This window comes from Galeopterus variegatus, unplaced genomic scaffold, assembly GCF_000696425.1.
Source record: "Galeopterus variegatus unplaced genomic scaffold, G_variegatus-3.0.2 Scaffold530, whole genome shotgun sequence".
In the NCBI taxonomy this organism is placed as follows: Eukaryota; Metazoa; Chordata; class Mammalia; order Dermoptera; family Cynocephalidae; genus Galeopterus; species Galeopterus variegatus.
This window is the reverse complement of record NW_007726641.1, coordinates 350,039-371,371: the sequence shown is the minus strand read 5'-3', so window position 1 is coordinate 371,371 and position 21,333 is coordinate 350,039. Positions and strand designations below refer to the sequence as shown.

The 21,333-nt window shown below is 39.1% G+C and overlaps 1 protein-coding gene across 2 annotated transcripts in view; it reads left to right on the top strand.

Annotated features, from left to right (window-relative positions):
* Positions 1-21,333, top strand: part of FGF13 (fibroblast growth factor 13) — a 214,672-nt gene that overhangs the window by 30,898 nt on the left and 162,441 nt on the right. Inside the window, exon 1 of one of the 2 annotated variants that reach the window (XM_008569800.1) lies at positions 13,826-13,897. The exons of the other annotated variant lie outside the window; for it this stretch is intronic. Within the exon in view, the coding sequence (XP_008568022.1) occupies positions 13,858-13,897 (40 nt within the window). The 5' untranslated portion in view covers positions 13,826-13,857. Of the gene's footprint in view, positions 1-13,825; positions 13,898-21,333 lie in introns of those variants that run through there. 2 annotated transcript variants of the gene reach the window in all.

Here is a 21,333-nt window from a genome sequence, read left to right as displayed (position 1 = left end):
CACAAATTGATTAAATCCTGAGAAGATGAGTGCCACCCACACAGAATTAAGTGGCAGAAAATATGCATTCAAGTGTTGGCTTGATCTTTGGCCTAATTGGTTCCTTTGGATAAGATACTTGACCTAACTTGTTAGTGTTATCTTCTGATTCTTTAGTGAAAATTACAGTATCCCACCTTCAAGTTATTGCTTGAAGTGTGTGTGAGTGCAACATGCAGTTTTGTAGTGAGTAGTATGAACATAACATAGATTTTCCTAAAATAAAGGAGCTATTCTTCCTCCCCAGAGAATAAAGAAGTAAGCACTATATGCACCAATTTTAAACACTGCTTAGAGTCAGCTTCCATGATTGAAAGTTTCTTCTTTGGAGTAGGAAATTGATGGCCATCTATATGTCCATACTAATTGGGTACTAACATCAAAAAACCACTTGGCCATTACTTTTAATGTCCCATTTTAAAACAATATTTTGAAAACAAACACTGGAAATGTTTTCCACGCTTGAGCCATACCTTTATGAATGAAAACTTGAAGGACAAGAGGCTAGAGATTTTGTAGAAAGATCTGGAGGCTTTATGATATGAAGGCTGTTTTAGTCCATTCTGTGTTGCTATAACAGAAATACCTGAGACTGGGTAATTTATAAAGAACAGAGGTCTATTTGGCTTATGATTCTGGGACAGCTGCATCTGGCATGGGCCTCAGGCTGCTTCTACTCATGGCAGAAAGCGGCAGGCAGCCGGCAGGTACAAGCAGATCACATGGCGAGAGGAAGCAAGAGAGAGAGATGGGAGGTGCCAGGGTCTTTTGAACAACCAGCTCTTGTGGGAACTAATAGAGTGAGAACTCACTCAGGCCCTCCTCCCACAGGGAGAGCATTAATCCGTTCATGAGGGATCCGCCCCCATGACTCAAACAGCTTCCAGCACTGCCACATTGGGGATCAGATTTCCACATGAGTTTTAGAGGGGACAACACATCCAAACTCCATCAAGGGCCAAAGGTGGAAGAGGTGTCACTGAGGAGTTCCATCTCTAGGGAAACTTTCCATTTTGTAGTGGCTAGAGGCATTAATTATTCAGTGCCACCCCCACCCCCACACCCAGTCTTATAGTTTAAGTGCCTAGCTTGCTTTTTTCTCAGAATTCTTAGGTTACTGACAAATTCCACGTAGTGATCACTACTATATACCATTTATATAATAGATTTTTTGTCCCTACAATAACCCTGTGAGGTAGGTACTAATATCTTTAACTTACATGTAAGGATACTGAACCTCAAAAAGGCTAAACGCCCTGCCCCCAGGTTATATAACAAGTAAGTGGCAGATCTCAGATTTGAAACCAAGTCTCAGGAGCTCCTGATAGTAACCACTATAGAAATTGTAATATTTTCTGATATGTTAGCAATGGGACTTCTGGAAAAAAGAAAAAAGTGTCCATAGTGTGCTTAAAAGTATTCTACCTTTTTCATTTGACAGATTAAGTCCTAGAACTAGAAGGGTCAGAGAAGTCATCTAACTATGAGGTGGAACAACCTATATCATATCCCAGTTCACATTTGTGGTTGGCTATAACCAAGTGCACAACCATTTTATTTTATTTTAAAATTCATTTTAAGAAAAGTATTACTGCTTACAGAAAAGGAAAGAAAAGAAAACAGTACTCCAAAAGTAAACCAAGGATGATTTATTTTTATTAACTCTGCAGGGAATCTAGCCAGAGATGCCAGCACACACCAAATTGCCTATTTAAGAGTTCTGTTGCTGACAGTCTGGGCCACTGTGACTAAGCTCTAGATCTCTCTGAGCATTCATTTCTTATCTATAAAATGAGGAACGTGAGCTAAATGAAATCTGAGGTCTTTTCTGGCATATGTATTTCAAAAACTTTGTGGCAAATAGAAATAAAAGATAATACAAATCCTTCATGAGCGTTTTGAAGACCCCTCATATATGGAGTGTGATTAGGAGGTGCCAGGACCAATTGAAGGAGATAGATTTGGGTTCAAATAAGAAATGTTTTCATTTGGGCACAGCCTTCTTAAAATAGATTAGGATGCCTTAGGTCATGGTGAGTTTCCCATCATTGGAGATTGTATTAGTCCATTTATGTTGCTATAACAGAAGTACCTGAGATTTGGTAACTTATAAAGAACAGAGGTTTATTTGGCTTGCAATTCTGGGACATCTGTGTCTGGCACGGGCCTCAGGCTGCTTTTGCTCATGGTAGAAAGCGGCAGGCTTTTGTAAGTAAAGTGCCAGTGGGTACAAGTAGATCACATGGTGAGAGGAAGCAAGAGAGGGAAAGGTGGTGCCAGTGTCTTTTAAGCAACCAGCTCTCACGGGAACTAGAACTCACTCACTACCCCTCTTCCGCCAGGGAGAGCATTAATCCGTTCATGAGGGACCTGCCCCCATGACTCAAACAGCTTCCAGAACTGCCACATTGGGGATCAGATTTCCACATGAGTTTTGGTGGGGACAACACATCCAAACTCTATCAGAGATATGTAAGCGGAAATGGACAGCAACTTGGTGGAAGTGTCATAGATGTTATTCAGACATTAAATTGATGGTTGGATTACAATTATGATTAAGATTATTTCCACACTTCACAATCTGTGAGAAATTAGATATGTAGGAATCTCTGGGCATAACCACACAGTTTGACCCTATGGTCAACTACACACTCATTCAACAACTGGTTATTGAGTACCTTTAAGGATTCTAGGTACTGCACTAGAACTGGAGATGTCAAAGCTTAGACCATGACATCTGTCTTGAATGTTGCAGATCAGGAGCCAGCAAACTGTGGTCCAAGGGCAAATCCCACGTACCATGTGCTTTTGTAAGTAAAGTTTTATTGTAACACATTCATACCCAGTCACATTTATATTGTCTATGGGCACTTTTGCATTACAACAGCAGAACTGAGTAGTTGGAACAGAGACAATATGGCCCCCAAGCCCAACATATTTACTATCTGATTCTTGATTACAAACGTTTGCCAACCCTTGTAGACAAACATGTGTTTAACTTCACTCCAGTGGCCTAAGTGCAAAACTGGAGGAAGCACAAAGGCAGCACATATAATTACTTCTTCTTGAAGGGGGATCAGAAATTTTTCAGAGGTATTAAACCATGTAATCATGCCGTCTTTGAATGGGAAGAGACTTTAGAGGTTATAATTCTAATAACCCATCTCATCCATTCCTTTATACATTGCCTCCACAGCATCCGTGATACACCACTGACATTTTTTTTAAAAGGAGAGCATACATGCTTCCTACAGAGAAGTGGCAAAATTGTATGAAATTTAGACTGCCAATTTATGCAGAAAGAGAGATCCATAGATGGCCTTTACATTCTAAAAGAAATTAATAATCACCAGTCTTCATGTTACTGTTTGAGTTTCAAATCAAACAATTTCAGACTGCATCATGCTGAGGACATTAATCTGTAGGAAACTTTTGAGGGAATAAGGGCTTAGGGCCTTTCCTCCCTCCCATACAAAGGGATGAAAGCCCAGTAGTCATGCTTTTACCACCCTGGCAGTATACCTAAGTCCTGCTCACTAATCAGTTTTAAGGGGTATGTGGATGAATAACCAGTACCACCTCCCTCACTTCTTCCCTAATATCATAGAGTCTCCAGACATGTTCTCCACACAGTTGAAATTCTCAAGATAAATATTGTTGACTGATTAACTGACTTCTTCTAGAATTTATTGTCAATCTAAAGAGGACTACAATAGTGTGATTAATGATTTGTAAAATCTTCTTTTCACTTATGCATTCAAAGCCTTGGTGCTCTAATTATTTTCAAAATGCAGTGTGAGATGGATACTATGACAACAAGACTCCTGAGTATTCTTCTGATAACCTCCTAAAGGTCTCCTTAGAGGAAAAAGTATCCTTTTTTTTTTAACTTTCAATTTTGACATGATTTTGGAATTCCAGACAAGTCTTAAGAACAACATTCTGCATTACATCATTGTTTCCTATATTTTTGTACTTACAAACAATGCTGCAATAACCTTGTGCTTATGTATTTTTGTATTTGTTGGTGATACATGCTCAGGGTACATTCTGATAAGTGGGGTTGGTGGGTCAAAATACATATGTAATTTTGTTAACTGTTTCCTAATTACCTTCAGAAGGGTTGTATCACTTTGCATTTCCATCAGCAATATATGAGAGTGACTGTTTCTTCACAGCCTCCCTTACAGATTGTTATATTTTTTATTTTTTGCTAATCTGATAGCTGAAAAATGACATTTCAACGTAGTTTTAGTTTACAAGTCCTTTGTTATGAGTGAGGGTGAATTTTTTTTTCATAAGCTTAAAGGCTATTTTGCTATCTTTTCTGTGATTTATCTTCATCTTTTTGGTCATTTTTCTATTGGGGATTTGTTTTTATTCCCCAAATTTTAAGAATACTTTATATATTAGGGATATTAGCCATTTATCTGTCATACATGTTTCAGATATTTCTCCTGGTTTGTCAGCTATCTTTTGATTTGTTTATGGTGTTTTTTGCATGCATTAGTTTTTGCTGTTGTTGTCATTATATTGTCAGATCTAGCAGTCATTTGTTTTATCGTATCTGAATTAGGATTTCTAGTTAGATGAACTCTTTCTACACCCAGCTTAAAAAGGAGCTCACCTGTGTTTTCTTCTAGTACTTGTATGGTTTCACTGAGCATTTAGATCCCCGATCCATTTGGAATTTATTCTTATTTATGTGTGAAGTGTGGATCTAATTTATCTTTCTATAAATGGCTAACCATTGTCGCAGCACCACCAAAAATGTCTATCTTTGCTCAAGTTAGTCAAGATGTCATTTTTGTCATATTCTAAAGTTCTATATTTACTTGGGTCTATTTCTGAACTTTCTATTGTTTCATTGGCCTCTATTGATGTGTCAATACCACCTTTTTATTAATTTTTTTTTCATTTTTCCCCAGTTTTATTAAGGTGTAACTGACAAATAAAATTGTATATATTCACGGTGTACATGTGATGTTTTGATATATGTATATATTGTAAAATGATGGAATCAAGCTAATTTCCATATCCATCACCTCACATACTTATTTTTTTGATTGAGAGCATTTAAGATCTACTCTTTTCAAGCATACAATACAGTAATATTAACTATAGTCACATGCTGTACATTAGATCTTAGGAACTTATTCCTATCTAACTGAAACATTGTTCATTTTAACCAACTTCATCACCTCTCCCAGCCCCTGGAAACCACTATTCTACTCTCTGTTTCTATGATTTTGACTTTTTTAGATTCCACATGTATGTGAGATCATGCACTATTTGTCTTTCTGTGCCTGCCTGACTTATTTCATCCCTGTTGTCGCAGATGACAAGATTTCCTTTTTTTTGTGACTGGTAAGGGAATCGCAACCCTCGGCTTGGTGTTGCCGGCACCACACTCAGCCAGTGAGCGCACCGGCCATCCCTATATAGGATCCGAGCCTGCGGCCCACAAGATTTCCTTTTTTAAAAGGGTGAATAACATTTCATTGTGTACATGTAACACATTTTCTTTATCCATTCACCTATCAATGGACACTTATGTTGACTCCATATCTTGGTTATTGTAAATCATGCTGCAGTGAACACAGGAGCACAGATATTTTGTTGACATGCTGACTTCTTTGGATAAATACCCAGAAGTGGGATTGCTGGATCATATGGTAATTCTATTTTTAATTTTTTGTAGAACCTCCTACTGTTTCCCATAATAGTTGTACTAATTTACATTTCCACCAACTGTATACAAGGGTTTCCTTTTCTTTACAACCTTGCCAACACTTGTTATCTTTGTCTTTTGGATAATAACCATTGTTACAGATGTGAGGTGATATCCCGTTGTGGTTTTAATATGCATTTCCCTGATGATTAATAATGATGAGCATTTTTTTGTATATCTGTTGGCCATTTAAGTGCCTTCTTTTGAGAAATATCTATTCAGGCCCTTTTCCCATAATCCAATCTAATTATTTGTTTTCTTGCTATGAAGTTGTTTGAGTTTCTTAAATGTTTTGTATATTAACACCTTATCAGATGTATGGTTTGCACATATTTTCTCCTGCTTTATAGGTTGTATCTTCACTCTGTTGATTGTTTCTTTGCTGTGCAGAAGCTGCTTAGTTTGATGTGATCCCCACAACTTTTTAATTATAGATGCTTTATAGTATGTTTTAGTAGGATTATCACCTGCTCATAGTTTTTCATTTTGGTGTGTCCCTGACTATTGTTCATTTTTCCACATGTGGTTTAGAGACAGCTTGTCTAACTCTAAAAAAAATCTTGTTGATATTTTTATTGGGATTCTGTTAAATTTATAAATTAATTGACATCTTTATACTGCTGAGTTGTCCTATCAAAGAACAAGAAATGTCTTTTTATTTCTTCAAGTCTATTTTTCTATCTTTTATGGATGGAAAAACTTTAAATTAAGAGAAACAGATTTACTTTGGGCTATTAAAGTTATTTAGAATGTGAAAAATGTATTTAACAACCATGCCATGTGCATATATAACAAGTAGAAAAGAGAAGAACAAATTTGTTCCTAACCTTTTCCAACTGTATACCAAGATGGAAATGTCCTAGTGCACCATTTACTACATTCTTTTATTCATTTATTCAGTCTCATCAGTGATTTCCCTGAAACCATAGAGCATGCTTACCAAAATCAAAGAGAATGAGGGTAAGTGATGATAATGAAGATTCCAAAACATCTTGACAGTCTGGAATGAGCAGCCAAACTCAACAAGTGGAGAAAATTCTACACTGAGGTTCAAAAGTAGAATTGCATAGGTAAAAGTCAGAAAAAAAGCTGATTCACTTGAATTGCTTTTGACATCTGGAAAAGGGTATCTAGAGTGACTGCAAACTTAGAAGCAGCCACTACTTTCCAATTAGGAGCTATTAAAATAGTATATTTATTCAAGCTTCATTAAAACAAGTGTGATGACCAGATCAAGGTACACAGTGCTCTGCTTTGTCTTCACTTGTGAGAATACAGATTAAGGGAAACACTGACAAATTGGAGAGAATCTGGAGGAGAGCAGCCATAGATGCAGAGAGGCCAAGAAAGCATCTGCTGTGAGGAATAGTTGAAAGAGCTGGAGACACTGGCTGGGATTCTTACCTGATTTTTGATAGATGAGTGTCAGGAGCTCATCATGAAGGAATGACCTATAATGGAGCAACAGCAAAAGTAGATAGCTCAGTTACAGAGCTTGGTGCATTAATAGGCAGAAGATGATGGTGGTTTGGCTTAGACTCTAGAGTGATAGTGGACATGATGAAAAGTGGTTGGATTTGGAATATATTTTATAGGTAGAATTAATGAGATGTAATGATGGTTTGGATTGGAGGATAAAGGAAAGACAAGAATGAAGGATAAAGTTAATCCGACTGGGTGGATAGTGGTGCCATTTACTGACATAAGAAATATTTGGGGAGAAAGAAAGATGGACTGGAGGTGGGATTGGAAATCTAGAGTCCTTTTATGATCCTGTCAGTTTAGAGGTGTCTACCCCACATTGAAGTAAAGATATTTGTATGCAGTTGGCTTTATGAATGCGGACATAGAGAAACAAGTCAATAACGGAGCTATATATTGGGCACAACCTTTTCCTATATGGTATTTATAAAAGTTTGTCCTAGAACTAAGTGGTTTATTAGTATATAGTATACACTGTTTGTCTTAAGAGAGCCTCTACTCTGGTTTAGGAGGCAGAAAACCATTATAGTAGAATTCAGGAAGCAAAAGTAAGTCAGTAAAAAGTGTTGTAGTAGAAATAAGTACAAACAGAGGCCCTAGAGCATAGAGATTATTGAAAACTGCAGTGGTAGGAGGCTTCCTGTATGACTCGCAGTTGTTCTTGGTCTTGGAGGCTCTGCCCAGGGAGAGAGGCAGGGCATGGGTAATTAAAGCTCTGATAAAGTATAGTGTAGCCTTAGTTATTTTTGAGAATGTGTTTTAATACAGCTTGAGTTGATGACTTTGACATTTCCTGAGCGTGCCCTGGATGCTGTGCTCCACTTTGCTTTGGGACGAAAATGTCCCAGTTTTGCTGTAGTGTTTACTCATTGTCAAGGGATGTCGACAGAAGAGTGCAGCATGGCACATGACTTTCAAGGAATCTCTAATATTTGTGCCCTGTGTGGCCTATCTCTAGCACCAAAGATAACCGCTGCCTCCTGGGATTACAATCTCTGCTTGGGCTAGGATGCAGAGTGGTTTCCTTAGAGTAGTATCAACTTGGTTTCTCAGGCATAGAAGCTATGAAGGAAATATAGATGTGCAGGGGGAGAGCTCATGGGGAGAAAAGAATTTTCTACACTTGGAAATGTTGGCAGGCTGTGCTGATACACTGTGAATGTTGACAGCAGCTTCCATGTTTCTGCTGAGGCAGCTGCCACCAACAGGAGCACAGGATGTGCTGTTCTAGGAAGCCACCATAATCTGGTTGTCACTCTTGCTCATTTTACCTTGTGATACATTATTTCGAGTCAATCCATGTTGTCCAGCTCCAAATTTATGTCCTCATAGCCCTACCATGAGATAGAAGTCAGCTTCCCTTCCCTATCCCTGCTGAAGGCGTGTCCTAGGGCAGTAATTTTCAAACTTTGCCTTTGGGAGCTCTAGGAATTCTTGCTTGCAGAGTGCTGGGAGAGAAGTGATGAGGTTAGGTGACAGAGGTTATCAGAGTGGAACTAAAGGCTGCCTCCCCATGCATAGTAACTCTGCTTTTGTTTTGTATTTCAAGTTCCATATATGGTTTTAGTTACATAAAGTTTGAAATGTACTGCTCTAAAAAATAAAAATAATTGATTCAGACTTCTAATATGACTAGAGTCTTTCATTAAATTTGGAATTTTTTTCAGAATTCTTTTCAGCTGTTGGCCAAACATAAGAAGATATTTATTTTTATGGTTAGGTAAGTTATGTAGCAAGAAAATATAAGTTTTAAGGGGAGGATAAGCCATCAAAATTAACAACAAAAATGACTAAAGTAAGATGGGCATGGAGAGGTATATATACACCATTTGCCATTAAATAACTAAATAATTTGGAATTAAATAATTTGAAAGACTATTTTGGAAAACAGTATTGTTATTTAAGTATCTTGTTTTCATTAATCTATTCGTTTATTAACCACCGTTTATTGAGCACCCACTATGTGCCAAGCACCATGCTCCATCCTAGGGCCACCAAGATGAACTAGACACAGAGCTTGGAGACATTTCTATTCAAGTCATCAGACACCTCAGATTTTTAGTGGTACCATGCTGTGGGTTAAATGTGTCCCCCAAAAGTCATGTATTGGAGCTTTACCCCCATTGTAACAGTGCTAAAAGGGTGGAAAATCCTATTATGATATTCGAAAGGTGGAGCTTTTAAGAGGTGATTAGATTGTGATGACTGCGCCCCTTTGAATGGATTGATCCATTCGTGGAGCAATAGGTGTGGTTCCAAGTGCTTTATAAAGAGAGAGTGTGAGAAGGTTAGCTCTCTCTTGCTCAGCCTATTCTTGCCATGTGATACACTGAGTTGCTGTAGAGAGTCACCCCACCAAGGAGGAAGGCCATCACCAGATGTGTTCCCTGGACCTGGGACTTCCCAGCCTCTAAAACTGTAAGAAATAATTTTCATTTTCTTTATAAATTACCCAGTTTCAGATATTTTGTTATATGCAACAGAAATGGACTAATACATGCGCCAACCTTTAACCTTTTTCCTCTAGGATTAAAAGTGGGAGGTGGAAATGGGGAGTTACTAATCAAAGGGCATAAAGCTTCAGTTAATAAAGGTGAATAAGGTCTAGAGATCTGCTGTACAGCATTGTACCTATAGTCAACAATAACGTATTGTACCCGTAAAATTTTATAAAGAGAGCAGATCTCATGTTGTGTTCTTACCACAATAAAATAACATCTTTTTTTTTTTTTTTTTTTTTTTTTTTTTTTTTTTTTTTTTTTTTTTTTTTTTTTTTTTGTCTTTTTCATGACCGGTAAGGGGATCGCAACCCTTGGTGTGGTGTTGCCCACACCGCACTCAGCCAGTGAGTGCACCGGCCAGTCCTATATAGGATCCGAACCCTCGGCGGGAGTGTTGCTACGCTCCCAGCACCGCACTCTCCCGAGTGCACCATGGGCTTGGCCCCAATAACATCTTCTTAAAAAGTAGTTAGGTACTAAAATTTACAGAATTCAACTGGCTCAACACTTTTTAAAATCGTGCAATTTTTATGCTTTTTATTTGAGCCAATTAGCAGAGTATTGAGAGTCTCAGATTCCCCCACTCCCACCTCCCATTTTAGATTGCTAGAGCACAGTTCCAATCAAATGTCGCATTAAAAAATACAGTTCATTCAGTCCGTTTAATGAGAGCATCAGCCATTTTTAGATTTAGATTCCTTCTTCAATGTATGTGTGTGCTTATGTTTTTCATGGTTTTCTATCATTATCTCATTTAATTTTATTTCAGATGTAATGTATCAACTATCCAAACATATATAACAAAGTATTTTGAAAGGGCTTAAGGGCTGTTTCCTCAGACACCAAAATCTGAAAGTAACTTGACATCTGATATTACCTTGTATTTTATTTTCTCAAAATCACCTTATATAGATGATTTTTTGCTATCCATATCTGAGGGTTTTTATACAAAGTTGAATGTATAGGAGGTTATACATATACAAATTTGTATTTATAAAAAATACATAAACCCATATCGATTTAATACCTGACGTTAATTTTGCACCTATTTAAAATGCCTGCCTTTTCAATTTGATTTGTATCAACCAATCATTGTTATGAGACTTTTTATCCATAATGAATTATGATACAGTATTAAATAATATTATCAAATTTTACCCTACTATTAAGCTGGAATTTCAATATTTCTTTAAAAGTAGTATGGGATCTTTTAGACCCCATAGTCTGAAATGAAATTGTAAGACTGTAAGGAAACCAATTCCAAAGTTAAAGTCATTCGAATGTAGTTTAGTAGGAAAGACAGTCTCAAAAATTGAATATTCATCTGTTTCAAACCTTACCACAATATAGCATAAAGCAAGACCGAATATGAATGGTTTCTTCTGATATACTTATGTAACGTAGATTTGAATTGCAAGGAAGCATTTTAAAAATAGGATGTGTGTATTTATACAAAAGAACCTAAGTCAAATTGACAAAGCAGAAAAGCATGTTAATGACTCTCCTTTTGCGAATCAGGAAGATCTCAATAATGTATGTGGTTTCAAGTGTGTGTGTGTGTGTGTGTATGCACATCCCACAGACACGTATATTATATTGGAATAATTAATGCTGAATAATTATGATTAAAAGCACCATTGATCAAAGCATTATTGGCTCCAAATAATGATTGTGTCCACATACCCAGGGAAATTGGTGCATAGTAAATTGCATAAGTTAGGCACAGGTGACATATGACAGGTAACAATGGTGGCAAGAGGAGCTATGACAATGACATACAGTATTTTATGAGAAAACATAATGCCACATTTGGGGAATTTAGCTGTCCACGAGGGTAAAGTGAATGGTACTAATCAGCTCAGGAAAAGGGGTTTGAGAGGATAAATTATACGCAGAGTGTTGGCTGTTTAGCTTCAACACCTTTTCCTTGTTAGGGAGGTAAGGATATTTTAAGTGGATGAGGAGGAAAATTTAAATTCTGTGGGAGCAAAGTGTGTAAGGTTTTATAAAGCACACTAAGTCTAAATTTGGTAACATGTGCTTTTCTTTGGAGGGGTCACCTGGAGAACTGACTCTCTTCTAGGACTCAGGCAGAAAAGATGGCACAGACTGCACCAACGTGGGCTCTATTGTTCAGAGTATGGATTTTTTATCATTTGTTTCTCAGTCCCGAATCAGATTCAGTGTGGTACTGCCACCACATCTGGCATATAATCAAAAGATCAACTGTGCTACACAGGGAGCAAATGTAACTGCAACACTGTGCTTTTGTGAAAACTATGCTGTTGTTTTTTTTGAAACACTATGGAATTGTGTGAAAGAGAGGAAGGCTTCACCAGGACTCTAGGCTGAAACATTGTCAACCAGTCAGGAAGGACATGCAAATAGATTTCTGTAGTAGCCAGGAGATTCCCTACAGTGATATCCTCAGATAACTGAGGCACTATCTTTCCTGCTTCATAAACTAAAATCACATTCTGGGGCTCAGGAGCAATGCATAAGCTTGGCCACTTAAATAGATTCTGTGGACAGTGTTCATTTGAGTCTTGCCCAGTAGGCTGTGTGGGTGGAAATCCTGAAGGTTCTGTCTAAACTGCCAAGATCCCCACCCAGGACAATTAGTATGTGAGAGAGACTAGCCCAGGTAGAGATGAATGATACAGAAGGAGCCTCAATAAACATGAGGCAATAACCCCCTCCCCCTCCCATCCCTTCACCCCTGTTCCCCTGCAATCTGGTTGCTCATCCTAATCTGGTTTCTGGATCCCTGTCCCCTACATTCCTTGCTAGCTATTTGAAGGGATATTAGAAGTTTCTGCTCTGAATCACTCCCACTTGTTTTTAGCAGTAGCAGTTTTGCAGCTAAGGTAGGCTAGGCCTTGACATCCAAAGAGAGGAACTTTCAAATCATGGTAGGTACACTATGGCAAGTAAGAGATGGTGGACCTGAACCAAGGCAATTGCCATTAGAGTTTGACAGACGCAGGTGTAATTGGGTAAAAAGGACCAGGAGAACTTGGGGTTGTCCTGGATGTGTGGCTCAGAGAGAGAGAGAAGAAAAAATGATGAGCTTGGGGTTTCAAGCCTTGGTTCCTCAATAAATGGAGCTGCCCTTCATAAAAGGACATCTGAAGGAAGAGTTAGCTGAAGATGGTAAGTTGAGTTCTGTTCAAATATTATGAGTCTAACATGCTGAAGGAACCTGGTATTGCCGAATCGATTCTTTGGAGGGGTACCAAAATTTGAGAATTGTGTGAGTAGTACACAGGAGTAGGTAAGGCCACTAAGAAAGGGTATAGAGGAAAAGGGGAAATGGAATCAGGGACGGAACCCCTGTGAATATCTGCTTTTAGTTTGGAGTAATTACAAAAAAAAAAACAATAAGAGGAACTAGGAAAAGAGGCCAGAGAACAGTGGTCTTAGAGAGATGAAGAAAACCAGGATAGCCCAATGTCATGGAAGCTAAGATAAGAGAGGGGTTGTCTGGTAATATCAGATACTTCAAAAGATCAAGTACAGTGTGTGAGCTAAGATGAAGCCTTAGGATTTGGTGGTTAGAACACCATTCTCTCCCTTTATTATAGCACAATCAGATCAAGACCACTACCACCACCAAGTCCTTAATAATGGTACACCAACTCTAGTGATCAGTGCCTAAAAGTCATTGGAGAAGTAAAGTGATACAAGTTTTAATTTATTAATTTTTCATTCAACAAACCTTTATTAAACTTTACTATATGCCAGGCATTGTACAAAATGTTGGCTGTCTGTAGCCAATGATGTATATTATTAGCAGTGCCTGCCTGCTGCCTTATATACCTAGGTCTTGGTAAAATTATTAATAGCTCCCCCTTGTGTCCTCAAATGTCCTGATTTGGACAATAAATTATATTATTATTTATGGCCCACTTCTCCAGACTCACCTGGACTAGTGCAGTCCTATATTTCTTTTAGGCTGAACTTGACTGGAATGAGACCTCTATGTGGGCCATGTGATCGATGAAAGGAATCATTCCCAGTACTGTTGTTTTTCCAACATAGGTGGTGCGTTCCCGAACTCACCTGCCCTAGACCTGCTGTTCATGTGTTATCTGCCAAGCATCCATGACAACCATTCAATTTGGGATGATCTTGATGATTCAGAGTAAGTCTGCCACTTACAGGAGTAGCTCATGGTACAACTAGCCTAAATTCATTGTGTTTATTTTAGGACTGTGTTTTGTTATTGTGCTTATTGTAGGCTTTTTTTCCAAATCGTATACTATGAGGAATAAGTAAGGCTGGCAAAACTGACATGGCTAAACCCAAATTTCTACGTTATAGAAGTGAGGCTCAGGGTATTTTTAACTGGTCAATAAAGCGTTAAGTGTGTTAGCTGGAGGCACTTGGAAATCCGGGCTGTGCTTATTTGTCAGGTTTATAAATAACTTAAACCTATGTAGTAGTTAATTAATTTGGCTCCATTCCACCTACAGTTTAGCTTCTCGAGAGAGTAACTTGACCCTTCATATACCTTGTATTTGTAGTCGTAAAGAGAACTCCGCACAGAATGAAGAACACCTCACTTGGATTGTTTGAGGTTGACTTCTTGTGTACTTCCATGGAGAAACTCTAAGATGTCAGGCAAAGCACAAAATGTCAAAATACCTCTTCAATTAAGGACAAACACATGCATTGTACTATTCCTGGCTGGAGTTATTTATGAGTCCATTTTTTTTCTCTTTTTATTGACTGACATTCTGAAGAGAATGTTAACCTGTGAGTTGGTAACAGTAAGAGAGACTGTTAAAAGCACATAGAATTTTTCTTACTCCATCCTGACCTCTCTTTTCCTGGAGAATATTTTAAAACAAAATTATTGCCTTTGGGACAATAGGTCAGTTTCCTCACCTCTGAGGTTCCCTATGATTAAATAAGAAGTTACAGGAGTTTTCTCAGTTGTCAGAATCCCAGAGCACAGGAACAACTGAACAGTAGGCATAAAAGACAACCACTTGTCATGCTGACAGATCTTCTTGTAACACCTCTAAAAGAATCTGACAGATTAGACTGCAGGTAAGGCCTGTGAACTGAGTGTAACTGATGAAAATGAATTGAGTCATTTGATGTCACAATGCAAATGAAGTGTGACTTCATAGAAAGTATTTATTCCAAACGCCATGTCCCTTGCATCAACCAATCTTCCTGGCCACTCAAGTGCATGTCATCACTGAATATCATGACAGTGTCTAGCCCATTAGCTGTGATGGTGGCTTGTATGGTTTTGTTGATTTCATTTTTTAAGTTTAATCCCTGTCAATCATTCATTTTATAAATGTGACTAAATTTTAACCTGAGTTGCAAAAAATAGTGGTTAGGGACAATCACATCACTTGCCCAAGTAATTTTACTGTAAAACCTGAGAGATAATTAGCAGATAAAGTGGGAAACCATCACCTCTTTTCAGAGTTATAAACTACACTGGATTTTACCACTTCCTCACTTTGAGAAATGGGTCTGGGATGGAGGGGCTGGATGTTCTATTGCAGATAGCTGCTGTTCTGATCCATCGTCCACTTCAGTTGCAGCACTGGGCATGAGAATAGAGCCTCTGCCCCTTATTCCCAAACCAGCTCCTGAAAGGATGACAGTAATAAAGCTGCAGCCTGAGGTGTCCTGACTGAACAGAGCAACAACTACTTTTTAATGTGCACTTATTTGGTGTCCATGGTACTACATGTAAACTTGTAATATTTAATTTAATCCATCCTGACAGCATCTCTGTGAGATAGTTACTGTCATTATCCTCATTTTACTTATAAGGAGACTGAGAAATTTCTAGTCATGTCAGCTTAATAACTATGTGACCTTGGACAGGGCCAGAATTCAAATACAGGTTTTTAGGCCAAAACCCATGCTCATTTCACCACATCATGAAGCTTCAAATGAAGTTTAAAGGCAGGACAGATTGCCTTAATTGAAATCTAGCTGAAGCCCTCATGTTTGTAGGTTAATATCTGTTGTATGGTATTGATTCCTCCTTTGTTAGAATCCTTACTTTCACAACCTATCAAGAATTTCCTACCACAGCTATTAGACCAGGAGGTATTTCCAACCACAGGGCCCTTGTGAGGCCCTGACTGCCACCCACTGACTCCCTGTGCCTTGCAGTCCAAGAAGTTTAGCCCACACCCTGCATGCTGAGCATCCTGGATTCCCTGGGTGGGGATTTTTCGTAGTCAATGATATAGCCCTAGAGGGACAGAAGTATCCTCTTGTGTGTCTAGAGATGGAGGCACCTCAAACCATGCTCAGAGAATGTATTAGTTTCCTATGGCTGCTGTAACAAGTTAACACAAACTTGGTGGCTTAAAACAACAGAATTTCATTCTCTTGGCATTTCTGGAGGCCAGAAATCTAAAATCAAGTTGTCAGCAGGGCTGCACTCCCTCCAGATGCTCTAGAGGAGAATCTGTTTCTTGTCTCTTCTAGCTTTTAGTGGATCCAGGAATTACTTGGTGTTCCTTTTCTTGCGGCTGCATCACTCCAATCTCTGCGTCTGTCTTCATATCACCTACTGTTTTGTGTCTTCTCATCCATCTGTCTCAAATATCCCTCTGCCTTTCTTTTGTAAGGATCCTTGTCCTTATAAAAGGCCCGCTCAGATTATCTAGGATGATCTCATCTCAAGGTCCTTAATTACATCTGCAAAGACCCTTTTCCCAAATATGGTAACATTCATAGGTTCCAGGGATTAGGACGGGGACACTTTGGGGGACCACCATTCAACTCGCTACAGTGGGCTTGGCATCCCCAAACTGTGCTCTGAACCACAGGGAACCAGGCTGTCTGGGGCAAAATTAGGTCACTAGGAATATGAAGATAGGACTATGGCTGCCCTCCCCTCCCACCTTTTTAAACATCACCTTTCACCCATCATGCACCTCAGTCCTCGGGCTCCCATGATACCCCATAGGATCAGTCTTAGGCCATCTGAGGCCCTTCACTGAAACAGGGTAGCAGAAGAGAGTATGAATTTAGGAATCTGACAGAACTGGATTAGAAGTTACTCCAATATTTCCTGGTGATGTGACCTTGGACAAGTTACTCTAACCTCTTTAGGACTCAAATTACTCACCTGCAAAATAGAAATGGAATGAAAATATCGACTTTGATCAGAGGCTTTTGGGAGACAGAAAAAAATTACCTAGGCTTTAAACACAGAGAGATGTGGGTTTGTTTTCTGGCTCCACCACCCCACTAACCACATAATCTGGGGCAAGACACTGAAACTCTCTAAACCTCAGTTTCCTCATCTGAATAATAGGGATAACTCTTAACTTGCAAAGGTGTTAGGATTTAATAATGTACAGAAAATGCAGCTGGTGTCAATGCATGTTTATTAAATGTATTCGTGTTGCGGTTGTTAGCTACAGTTTACAGAGAGCCTAGTCTATGCCAGACATTCTGCCCTGCACTATAGCACAATGCAGAGATACGTCTTGGTTCTTCTGTAGAAAAGGTTGTACTTAGGATGGAAAATATAGGATTATAGTGGGAAACTAGCAACACCACTCAGCTTACGGCCCCCAAAATTAATTCCTTGGGAAACAGTTAAGTCGTCTTCACTCAGGCAAAACTGAACAAATTTGAGGAATTTAGAATGGAATAAAGAAGTTCGGAGTGAATTGTTTTAATGAGCGAACATTTTTAACTGTGGTGAACATTTTGATATCAAGACCACAGATCAAAGCTAATGTCTTTTCTGTCAAAATTCACAGATTTTAAATATGTCCTGGGGATATGTTGAGAAATGTAGACAACTAACAAATGGACCCTTTTAATTGCATTTCATTTTTCTAGCCAAATGCTTATGGAGTTTTTCTTCTTGTTTTACTGGAAAATTCCAATTAGGGTCATTAAAGTGACAAAACCAGCTTGACTACTCATAAATATCTTGCTTTGTTCAGAAATTAAAGTATTGCTGTGACATCAAGATAGTACAATTCAGACCACTGAGGGAGCCTTCCAAGACAACCATCTAGGAGTCCACATTAGCCTTGTTACTTCCTCCTTTGATTGCAGTTAAATACAACACAGCAGCTAGATTTTCCATCAGTTCAAATGCAATAGTACAACCAATGGTAGAAGACAAGGACTTTTTAAATCAAACAGCCAATTAACAGCCTGCCATTAAAAAGGTGGGCCTAGCTATGCTTCTAGGCATTAGGTAAAGGATGTACAACTTTTTTGTTTCCCGAATAAGCAAATCCAGGTTTTGAGGATCCATTTTTGTGCTCATTTATTCAATAGACAGTAAATAATTACTTTGAATTCACCAGCCTTATGCCAGGTGCTGGTAATACACAGATGAAGACGACCGAGTGTTGACAGGTAAACGTGGAAAGTTATTGTGATACACTCTGGTGCATTTGGGGAAGGGTGTGGGCAAGCTGCTGGAAGAGTACAGAGGAAGGAAAAAGTGCCTATGTCTTGCAGAGTCAGAGGAGGCTTCCCAGAGAAGGAGGTGTTCCAGGTGCATTTGAGAGGACAGATGGGAGCTAAGCATGGGTATTAGAGGTGGGTATTTTACTAAAGACAGAGGACAAAGACATAGAGATTGGAAAACACACAGCAAAAAAAGCATAAGATGAGTGAAGGTGAAGAGAGAAAGGGCTGACTCTTTAGGTCTGAGCCCATCTGGGAAATGTTTCTGAGGCAGATTCACCAGGACCAGGTGATGGATAGGATATAGGGAAGGAAAGAGAGCATGGAGGCAGGAAGGTGGCGAGGCTTTCAGGTTGGGTACTGGGTGGGCAGTTGGGGTTTGCCCCAGTGCCGTAGATGGAATGTTCATGTCCCCTCAAAATTTATACATTGAGACTCCAATCCCAATGTGATGGTATTGGGGGGGGGACTTTGGGAGGTAATTAAGTAATTAAATATGATTAGTGCTCTTAAAAGAGGCTAGAAAGCTAGCTAGCTCTCCTTCCTCCATGTGAGGATACAACGAGAAGTCCGCTTTCTGCAACCTGGAAGATGGTCCTCACCAGAACCTGACCATGCTGGTACCCTGATCTCAGACTTCCTTCCTGCAGAACTGTGAGAAATAAATGTTTATTGTTTAAGCCACCCAGTCTGTGGTAATTTGTTAAAGCAGCCTGAACTGTACTCTTTCTCGGTGCAGCAAAATCTGGGCCACCAGAACCAATGCTTTCCTGAAGCTTCCACAGCCGCATCTGTCTGATTAAGGGCTAATTCAAATATCAATTAATCGTTCCTCATTTAATTTCTTTTAAAACATGTTCACAGTGTAGATAATGAGGAAAAATCTTCTCCTTTGAAAAGTCAAGCAAGACACACCACTTTAAAGAAATTAGTCTAAAACTGTTGCAAATTGTAAGCTAGTAAGTGTGTAGATATTGGCAATTTGGATGAAGAGTTTAAGATTTCTCTGTTTCTCTCTCTCTCTCTCTCTCACACACACACACACACAAAGATTGAAGCATTGGTTAATGATGTAGGCTTTCCAAGAAAAAAAGGGAAATGCTTAGTGATTTTTTTTTTTTTTTCAAAATTACCTACTGCATTTTTTCCCTTTGACTTGATGCTAGTAGAACTGGTTATGTGTTACAACTTGAAAAATAGAAGTTTAAATTTATTATGGAATTTTAATGTTAATAGGGACCATTTCACAATTTTAAGGCCCAGTTATGTGGCTTGTTCAGGTCACACACACCTAGTTAGTGACAGATTTGGCTAGACCAAAAGACAAGAGGCCAAAAGGCTTTTGTTGCCTTTCTTTGGCCAGTGCTACCCTCTGGCCTTGGTTGTGAATGATGGAAAAACAGTAGGACATGAAGTGAGGAGGTTGGGGGAATTCTAACAAACTTTAGAGGCAGGAAGTTATTTGGCTCACTGTGACACCTTGAAGAAATCAGCCTACTTGAAGCAGGGGCTTCAGTTTAGAGAAATCTGGAAAGCAGGCCCTCAGGGAAAGCTCTGGAGGTGGCAGACTGGGTAACCCATGCTTGGGAAAGAGCTGCCATGACTTTCGATTTTCTGAAAATAAAGCAGCTTTCCCCTCCTCAGGTGCAGATACAGAGTGGGTGTTTGTATTTTAGTTCCCTTCTTCTCTCCCCAAATTGTTGTTTTTTTTCCTTTTTGTTCTTTGTGTTTTTCCTGGAAAGTGGAGACTGAAATCCTTCTCTGGCTTTTCCCACAGGACTGGTTGGAAAAAATAAGTAGGAAAAGGAATTTGAATTTTATTATAAGTCTGTTGAGCAGTTCCTAGCAGATAATAACAGAGGGAGTAAATGATTTCATTTATTTTTTAAAAAAGAGTACTCTGATACAGAGTGGAGAATGGATGCTAAGAGATTATAGAAGCTCAGAAAAAAACACCAGAAGCAGTTGCTTTGGGCCATATGGGTATGGTGGATAGATTAGGATGGCAATAGTAGTGATTGATAGCACTTAGGCAGAATGGGGATACATTTGTGGAGGCAGAGTCGGAAGGACTTGTGAAAGAGTTGAACAGGAAGTGAGAAAATGAGTGGAATCAATTCTAGCTTTTTTAGGTGAACAACTGAGAATGTCTAAAGGAGAAGATTCATAGGGAAGAATCGTGTGGCCATGTTAGGTTTGCGATACCTATCAGACATCCAGGTGGATATGTCAAGTAGTCAGTTGGACATAAGAGTAGAAATGCAAACTTGGGAGTCATCAACACATAGATAGTATTTAAATTTATAGGACTGAATGAGGTCACTTAGGGTGAGAAGAAAAAGAGCCTGCAAAACAGATTGGGAAGGAAAGGCCGCTGAGATGGAAATAGATTCAGGAGAGTGCAGTCAGTGTCCTGGAAGCCCACAGAACAGGTTTTAAAAAGGATGGAATAGTTAGTTGGCTGTGTTAAGTCCTGCTGGGAGCTCAAGTAAATGAAGAGTAGAGAACAGACCGCTGACTTTGATTACATGAAGGTGGTTGATGACTTTGACAAACGTAGTGTCTCTAGAGTGGTGGAGACAGAAGCTAGGTTAGAGTGAGCTGGGGAAAAATAGGGCGTACCTGATTGCTCATGAGGATGCTTATGTAGAGAGGAAAATTTTTAAGATGCAAGAAAGAGAGGGAAGTCCTTGGGAAGGCTCGCTGGGCTTAGATGGATACCGCGGCACAAGTGAAGGAGCTAGCCATGGAGGGAAGCAAGGACATTGCACTGTGGTGTTCCTGCTTGGTCAATTAAGTGGGGCAAGGGCATCATCTGTGAGTGAAGGGTCAGGTGTCAGATGTGTTTGATGGTTTGAGAAGAGAGAAAAAGCTGTAAAATAGTTGTTTTGGAGAGTGGGAACATGAACGTTAAAGGGCACTGAGGTAAGATGTTCAGGCAACACAGAGGGCTCGTTGGAAATGTAAGACCATGATTTTAAAATGAAACCTGTCAACATGGATTTGTGTTTCTCTCTGGCAACATTCAGCTACTAAATTACAGTGATGAAGTAGGCAGAGAGCAGAGTTAACGAGAGTTGAGATTTTGCAAGGCAGATGTGATGGAGAAATAGAGAAATTAAGAGTTAAGAATGTTTAGAAAAGAGTGGATAT